Raw genomic sequence first — 9,274 nt, 5'->3', positions numbered from 1 at the left:
CACACACACACACACACACGACACACACACACGTTTTTAACTAGCTCCTGCAGACTTTCCTTGAAGGTTCCATGTATATTGAAAAGTGCCTAGAAACCAGATTCTCAGTCATCCCCAAAACTGGAACTTTGCACATTTCTAAGGAAAAATTATACCCTTTACAGTGGATCAAAACACAAGTTTCGTTGCCAAATTTAATTTAAAAAGAGGAAAAAACCAAGCTGCATAGAAAAACATTATTTTACATTATTAATATTTCATAAATAATATTGAGAGTTCATTTTTTTAACCTCCTTACATAAAATGAGTATTAATTCTCTCTTTTCACACATCTGTAGGTCCGGGTGAATTTAACACATCTTAGCGAATCTTCCTTTTCGGGGTAAAGTGACTTTAGCTAGTTCATCTTTCGGCCTTGACGACTTGTGTGTGGATCCTATGTGCTTCAGTGACAGTAAACAAGGGATAGAGTGAATTCTACCACGAGTACAGCCTGCCTTTGGTGTACTGACCCTGCAAAGTTGTTTTCACAACTGGAAAGAAAGTATTTGTAGTAGCTTGAACCCCTTTCACAACCAGGACTTTCTCATTAACACACTGTCACTTCTCTTGCTTGAGCACTGAGGCCTGTAGAAATTTTCTGGAGAAGGATTTGAGCATGACCCCGTAGGAATGGCGTCTGCATTGATGATCTCTCCCCCACCAAGGAAGGGTCACGCACAGCCAGGCTTCATGCATTAGCTTATGGAGTGTCTAATACAGTTAATTTAGAGCATTAAAATAATGTGAGTTTTAGAAAATGTATTTTAAGCACATTATTTCTAATCCAAGGTATATGAGTTCTTTTATTCTTGCTCCTTTGTATTTTATTTACTGGACTGGTCATAAGATACGAGTCCATCTTATTTATACACAGACCCACTATAAACATCATATGAAACCTTAATGTACATAAGCTGACCCAACTTCCAGGTTGATGGATCTTAGTGGGTCTTGTTGCTGCAACTCCTGTCTTCTGGCCGCTGCAGAGAGCTGGTCGGAGTGGTCAGACTGGTCCGAATGTGATGTGTCTGGAGTCCAGGTCCGCATCCGCCAGTGCATGCTTCTGTTCCCCGTGGGCATCCAGTGTTCCGGAAACACCACGGAGAGCCGGCCCTGTGTTTTTGACTCCAATTTCCTCCCAGGTAAGAGGGGAGATGCTTACTAGTGCAAACAAAATCATTTCCAATATTTTGAGAGGCAGTGATTCGTAGGTGGGAGTTTTATCTGTTCCATGAGGTCCTGTTTGCTAAAACAGAGATGATTCAATCATCTCTTGTGGTTTCAAGGTGATTATAGATTTGTAGATAACCGCGTCTGTAGACTTGAATTTAGGCCATGAGTTTTAAGGTTTTTTTAAGCACAATGTCTTCTTCTACAATTTATTGCCTATAACACAGTCAGAATAGTTTGTTCAAGAAATGAAAATAGGTTATTTGGGTACTTTAATATTAAGTTAAATGCTCTGGCAAAGTTGTGCATATGTGTTTGCACAGAGAAAAGAGGGCCATTCTCTTCATACAACCTTAGTTTATTTGGGAAAATGGAAGGCTGTCCTTGCTCTCGTCTTGGAGAAGAGGTTGGCTTGGCCCTTTGGCTACAGGCTTTTGCACGTGAACTCGATATTTAGTTATTAGTGATAACCAGTCACCCATGCTCACCGTAGGCGCGGGCTAGATACTTACAAATCATTTCATATATGCCCACCATGTGCCTTAGCACTCTGATATGGACCAAAAGCAGAGACTAACCTCTTACAAGGTAATAACAGGGAATGCCTTGTTTTCCTTCACTAAAGGAAAGATATTATTTTAGAAAAAACTATCAGCTTCAGCCTCAAAAGGCACCTCAATCTTCTGTGGTCTAGAACTGCAAGAGTGTTTATTGTTGTTTCCTTTTCAACCATAGACATATTTTTAATTCTTGTTATCGAATGAGAGATCGATACAGGAGAGAATAGTGTTTCTGGACTTTTGAAATGGTGTTTATCCTTCGGGTTAAACATTTAGGTGGGTCTCTCCTTTTATTGGCATCCTACTTGTCAGTTTCACATGGGGCATGGCAAAGAACATGAATGGGCTCCGAGTAGGAAGATTATTTGTTTTGGTAATTTCCTCTGAGCTCTGGTGGAGTGGTCCTCCTCCCCAGGGAATGTGACAACACTGACTTTGATGAGACAAAAAAATCTGAGGCAGAAATACTACAGACAAACACTGTGGGGTTCCACAGCTGGCAGAATACATTGTAACAGAAAATCAGCACATATGCCAGGCTTATTTTGAAACTAGTGCCCTGGTTTCAACCCAAGGGACCATAGCATTTTCTTTTTGTAATAATGAGTCTCACCCCCTTTCCAATCAAGGTGACCTTGACCAAATACATCTCTGGTTGGTTAAAAAATATATATATATATACGTTTTTAAGAACAATTAATCAGGCTTTTGGAAACTGACTCACATAAAACTCAAAATCATTAGACATTTCATAAATGAATCATTAATGTGATCTTCCTTCCCTACACCCTTTATACATTGTGATCAAACTTTGTTTTTCCAGAAGTATCTGTGGCAAGATCCAGCAGCGTAGAAGAGAAAAGGTGTGGAGGTAAGTTCTTTTTTAAAATTCATTTCAGGTATTTTCCAGTCTTTTCTCTAACCATGTTTCATATGATGTTTCTGCTACTGGCCAAGAAAAAAAATAAAATAAAACTGGAGAAACTCCTGAATCCAAACACCTTATATTTTGGCAGTAGAAATGCTAAGGAGTCCATATTTGACATCTGGATCAGTGGTTCTCAGGGGGTCCTTAGACCAGCATCATCAGTATCACCTGGGAACTTGATAGAAATGCAGATTCTCAGGCTGCACCACCATCTACAGAGTCAGAACCTCCCTGAGAGGGGCCCAGCACTCCTTGGCTTAATAATCCCTTCAGGTGAGTCTAGTGGACATAAGCTTTATGGCCCAGTGATCTTGGTATTAGCTACAGTTAGATTTCCTATGAGTAAAACAGAATTCAACCATTTTCTTTATGTTTATAGTGCAAATCCATGGAAGCCAGCCTCAGCTCTCCAAACTGCTGAAGTGATAAAATGTCAGAATTTTATTATGGGCAAAAGGCTATACCTATATCTCCAGAGATATTTTTCTAACTTCCTGCAACCCTGAATGACAGAAATCACATTCTCTGGGTCAAATGCATAATGCTTTTGGACTTTCCCATCTAGTTCTATCCTGTTTGGATGGGAGGGGCTGGCTGTCCATTGATCAGAGCCCAGCCCTGCTCCACCTTTGGTGTCAGAGCCGAAAACCACACGCAAGACCAGCATCTTCACGTGTGTAGCCAATGACTGTTCCTAACCATTTCTGTCAGAATCCATTCCAGCGGGAAGCCCCAGGCAGCTCAACCCTACGGGCTTTGGTCTCTCACACTCAGAAGGAATCTCGGTTTTCATCGGTGTGTTTTGGGAATGTACTTAGTTATTCGCTACACTGGTTAAGAATCTGCTATCTGTTATAAGTCAGCCATCTGTTGATCCATTTTTTCTTTTTTGTTTTTTTTTGTTTTTTTTTTTTTTCGGTACGCGGGCCTCTCACTGCTGTGGCCTCTCCCGCTGCGGAGCACAGGCTCCGGACGCGCAGGCTCAGCGGGCACGGCTCACGGGCCCAGCCGCTCCGCGGCACGTGGGATCCTCCCGGACCGGGGCGCGAACCCGGTTCCCCTGCATCGGCAGGCGGACGCGCAACCCCTGCGCCGCCAGGGAAGCCCTGTTGATCCATTTTTTCCAATCATCTTTCCTGAGCACCCACTCTGTGTCAGTTTTGTGAGGGGTGTTGAGCTTACAGGGGGGACTCAAAGAGCCCCAGCCCCTCTGGGACCAAAAGTCACATCCCAAGAGAGCCCTGTGCCTGAGAAGGGCAGTGTCTGTTGTCTGACTGGGTCAGTTCTGTGATCTACTACTTGGGGATCCGGCTGCAAGACGAATGTTGGCTGGTTCACATAAAAAGCATTATGGCTGTGGTATTTTTAGGTCGGCAGTCACTGTGTGCCAGACACCGTAGAGGTAGCCTATTTCATCCTCACAAAGAGCATTCGAGTGGGTGCCACAGCCCACGGTTCTTTACGTAAAACCCTCGGAGGTAGAGCAGGCTTTGGAAGTCAGCCTTCTTCAGATTATAGATGGGTAATACGGGTCATATAAGGTATGACACCCCGAGGTCTGGGGGTCGCACTCCGTAACCAACCTCTTTAATGACGTTGCTGTGAAATGTAGGTGGAGTGGAGCTGCTAATCAACGCTCCTCCTGGTTCTGCAGCAAATGATCAGGTCAGGTCAGGCTTCGCTGCCAGGTGAGTGATGAAAAATCAGTTTTCAGAGAAATCTTCGTTTGGGGAATTGTAGAAAAGGAATAGCAGCCATGTCCTTTTATCTGTATTTTATAAATAGGGGTCATGAGGGTCAGGGAGATGAGGTTCACGCAAACAGTCGAAGTGAAGCCAGCTTTGGATCCAGGCAGTGGGATCCCAGGGTGAGCTTTAAGCCCGGAGCACCGCGGGGAAAGGGTCCTGGTGCTGAGTGTGCCAGAGGAGGGTATCTGGGGTACGCAGCCACGGCAGCCCTGGCCAGGCGACACTCTTGGGCAACACCCGGGGTCGCCACTGGAGCAGAGCTTGTAGAAAGTGTTCCTGCCCTGAGGGAGGCCAAGGCAGAACCTGGGGGCAGCCAGCATGACTGGCCCTCCAGGCCTAACACAAGTTCCAGAACCACTTTCCTCGGCCAGCCTTCTCAGGGTTAAGATACGGGAGTCCTGCCAAGGCCTCGAGCCCCCAGGAGGACATGATGCCGAAGGCTCACTTGCATCCTGAAATGCAGCTTCTGCCTGTCTGGACCAGCTGTACCAAAGGCTGCACCAAATCAAGCCTTGAGGTGCTATTGATTCGATCATAGAAACTTTAACTACGCTACAGTATTCAGAACCAATCGTTTAGATCTTAGGCTGCTAACCTTGGCACAGCAGAGTAGGTGGGTAAGAGGTCAGATGGGGCTAATTGTGGGGCTGAGAGGTAAAAACAATCACCTAGCAAGGATGTTTGGGGACGCTTTCTTCAGTTTGTTGAAAAGAATCAGACTTTGCACAGAAAATCAGCCAGTTGAATCGACTGGGTAGTTGGTCTCTATTCTAGCTTTACTGACCAAAATCAACAGCAAAGAGCGTTGTATTCGAAGCAAAGAGCCACGCTAAGCAGATTCAAGAGATTTAATAGGCTCGATTTTTCGCTTATGCAGAAAAAATGTAGGCCTATTGAAATGTTCCAACTTAGCTATTTTTAGTCGCATGAGACACAGAGACTGTATAATCATCATACAGATGTCAGCTGGCCCCAGACCTCCTCAGGCACCTGCAGGAATGATTCATTTGACTAATAACGAAGTACCTGCATAGGGAGGGAGTCATACATCTTCTATATATTATTTTACCAGTGCAGCAGAAGTACTTTTATCCATATGCTGCATTAACCCTGGGGGGGTCCAAACGGCTAAAGTATCGAGAGATGACGACAGGTATGAAATCACTCTTGCTTATCTTGAGGGCAACTTCAGGGTTAGAGTAGAAGCTTCTAGCGGTTGCTGCTAGAATGGCCCCTGGATGCTTTATCCAGCTGTCCCAGGTTCAGCCCTAGAGTCTTCAGACCAAATCAGGAACAGCCAAAGATTTCGAGATTCCTTTCACTTTGCTAAACCAGTGACAGGATAATCAAGAAGTGAAAAATTGAGGCGGATGTCAGGGAGTGGGTGATATCTGTGGAATGTTCTAGTAACGTCCTCCTGGATTATCCAGCTCCGGGTGCTGACGACACCTGAGGCGCGGGTTAGGAGTCACCTGTTTGGAGTCTCAGCGTGGGTGGAGTACGTTGGTTACGGTTCACAGGGAACAGAGGACGAGGCTGCCTCTCCACGCGGAGTTCATCGCCTCTTGGAGCGAATCTATCTCCCAGGGCCCAGGGCCCCGAAACACAGGGTCCAGGAACAGCAAAGGGGAGAAGCTTAGAGGGTTTAGGGACGGATGAAGGATGCTCCCCACCTGTGCTGTGGATCCCAGGGGAGGCGAGGACAGCTCAGAGAGTCCTCGGGAGGATCCCAGGTGTTTCAGGAGAGAACACCCCAGAACCTGGGTGTGGTAGACAAACTCACAGGTCTTCTCTCCCCGAGAGCCCCGGGGTCCTCCCCACGTGGCCCAGCGGTCTCACCCGGCATCCACAGGGGTGCCCAGCAGGCATCTTCAGTGGTCCCATTTGGGTGCAGGGAGAGCAAGGGTGTCACTCAGCCCTCTGGCGGTGCACGGAGGGGACACCTTGGGAGAAAAGCCAGATTCCAGGATGTGCAGTGGAGACATAGGGCCAGGAACCCTTAGGCAACTGGTTGGCTATACGGTGCCAAGACAGCATAGAAAAATTGAGGTCCTGTTTTGCTTTACCTGATTTTCAATAATCTCAGCTTCATGGTCATGGCTCAGATGTTGTCTTTGTTCCCTGAAAGGCTTAAAATTTTGATTGTAAGGTGTTTTACCAACACACAATGAATATCTTCTTTTCTTTTGTTGCTCTTTGTCAGAGATTAAGCCGTTCTTGGTTAAGCTACCTTGATGCCACTCAAACCAATCCTGTCTTAGAGACCTGAGTCCATGTCGGCTCGTTTTTTCAACATTGTGTATTTATAACTCAAAGAAAATAACTTAAAGATGCTATGAGATAGAAAAAACACTGTAAAAAAAGAGGGTCATTTCATAACCATGAATAGATCATATTCCTTTGACACAAATCCTTTGTTTCTTTGGAGTAAGCCATTTTCTTTATAAGGTCTCCAAAATACAATGTGAGTGAAAAAATGGTACCCAGGATAATATTTACAACACGCACACGCAGCATGCAAGCGCTCAGAGTGTCTCTGGAAGAGCACAGGAGAAGGTGGTGACGGTGGTTCCCTCTCAGAAAGAAAAAAAAGATTTATTCTTGTATATCCTTTTGCACTTTTTCTTTCATGCAATCAAACGTTATACAATATGTGTATCTTCATATTCCAAAAAATGTAATGGAAAACATAAGAACCATATAATCGGAACACATTTTTAAATAAAATGAAATGATAAAGGAGGGGGAAATAGTCGGGCTTTTTGCAGGTGAGCAGTGATTGGAAGCACTAGATACATCCTCGCTTTGTTCCCGGGACACAGCCAGGCTGCAAGCAGGGACTCAGCCTGTTCAGGAAAATGGAAAACATGTTCCCTAGAAACCCCCCAGACCACAGATCATGCTGCACTTGAAACAGAAGAACGGTCTTTCACAAGCCTTTAAAGAAAAAAGTGTCTCTGCTAGCGTATTTGGTGATCTTTAAAAGATCACCATATTATATGGTGGTTATAATCCGTAAGAGCGTTGACTTAAACTACACTGAGCTCGCTGCAGAGAAGTGTCTTGGAGGCCACGACATTTCAAACGAAGGCCCTGTGATTTCCTGAGTTTTAGAAGGAGTGTGGAGCTTTCCATTGCGTCCTTCTCTTTTCCTCTGAGCACACTGAGCCAGGGAGGAGTGCGTCCTTCTCCAGGGTGGCCTCACTTTTGATGTTGTCTTCCCAGAGTTCAACTTGTTCCACATGATCGCCGTGGGGCTCAGCAGCTCCATCCTGGGCTGCCTTCTTACGCTGCTTGTCTACACCTACTGCCAGCGGTACCAGCAGCAGTCCCACGATGCCACCGTCATCCACCCCGTTGCACCCGCCCCTCTCAACACCAGCATAACTAACCACATCAACAAACTGGACAAGTATGACTCGGTGGAGGCCATCAAGGTAAGGGGTCAGCAGCCTCTGCTGCAGCCAGGTGTGCAAAGAAGGCAGGTGGACCCTGACGGCAAAGCTCAGTGGTGGTGGCATAGCTGACAGGGTGGGGGACAAGGTAAGTGGCTCCTCTTATTTTGTTTTATTTTTATTTTATATTGAAGCATAGTTGATTAACAACATTGTGTTAGTTTCAGGTGTACAGCAAAGTGATTCAGTTATACATATACATGTATCTATTCTTTAAATTCTTTGGATGACCTGCCTTATTTATTTTATTTTTTTAACATCTTTATTGGGGTATAATTGCTTTACAATGGTGTGTTAGTTTCTGCTGCATAACAAACTGAATCAGCTATACATATACTTATGTCCCCATATCTCCTCCCTCGTGCGTCTCCCTCCCATCCTCCCTGTTCCACCCCTCTAGGTGGTCACAAAGCACCGAGCTGATCTCCCTGTGCTATGCGGCTGCTTCCCACTAGCTATCTATTTTACGTTTGGTAGTGTATATATGTCCATGCCACCCTCTCACTTCGTCCCAGCTTACCCTTCCCCCTCCCCATGTCCTCAAGTCCATTCTCTACGTCTGCATCTTTATTCGTGTCCTGCCGCTAGGTTCTTCAGAACCTTTTTTTTTTTTTTTAGATTCCATATATATGTGTTAGCATATGGTATTTGTTTTTCTCCTTCTGACTTACTTCACTCTGTATGACAGACTCCAGGTCTATCCACCTCATTACAAATAACTCAGTTTCATTTCGTTTTATGGCTGAGTAATATTCCATTGTATATATGTGCCACATCGTCTTTATCCATTCATCTGTTGATGGACACTTAGGTTGCTTCCATGTCCTGGCTATCGTAAATAGAGCTGCAATGAACAATTTGGTACATGACTCTTTTATGGACACTGAGATTGCTTCCATGTCCTGGCTATTGTATATAGCGCTGCAATGAACATTATGGTACATGACTCTTTTTGAATTATGGTTTTCTCAGGGTATATGCCCAGCAGTGGGATTGCTGGGTCATATGGTAGTTATATTTTTAGTCTTTTAAGGACCCTCCATACTGTTCTCCATAGTGACTGTATCAATTTACATTCCGACCAACAGTGCAAGAGGGTTCCCTTTTCTTCATACCCTCTCCAGCATTTATAGTTTGTAGATTTTTTGATGATGGCCATTCTGACTAGTGTGAGGTGATACCTCAATGTAGCTTTGATTTGCAAAATCAAATAATAATCACTATTTCTCTAGTGATTAGTGATGTTGAACATCCTTTCATGTGTTTGTTGACAATCTGTATATCTTGTTTCTTTCTTTATTTATTTTTTACACCTTTATTGGAGTATAACTGCTTTACAATGGTGTATTAGTTTCTGCTTTACAACAAAGT

At 44.6% G+C, this 9,274-nt stretch overlaps 1 protein-coding gene across 1 annotated transcript in view; it reads left to right on the top strand.

Moving 5' to 3' along the window:
* SEMA5A (semaphorin 5A) overlaps positions 1 to 9,274 on the top strand; it is a 429,431-nt gene that overhangs the window by 397,433 nt on the left and 22,724 nt on the right. The window contains exons 21-23 of the mRNA XM_024120827.2: positions 1,029 to 1,184; positions 2,596 to 2,643; positions 7,674 to 7,885. Coding sequence (XP_023976595.1) covers positions 1,029 to 1,184; positions 2,596 to 2,643; positions 7,674 to 7,885 — 416 coding nt within the window. The remainder of the gene's footprint in view (positions 1 to 1,028; positions 1,185 to 2,595; positions 2,644 to 7,673; positions 7,886 to 9,274) is intronic.

Source organism: Physeter macrocephalus, chromosome 8 (genome assembly GCF_002837175.3).
Source record: "Physeter macrocephalus isolate SW-GA chromosome 8, ASM283717v5, whole genome shotgun sequence".
NCBI classification, from domain to species: Eukaryota; Metazoa; Chordata; class Mammalia; order Artiodactyla; family Physeteridae; genus Physeter; species Physeter macrocephalus.
This window is presented reverse-complemented; position numbering and strand designations above follow the sequence as displayed.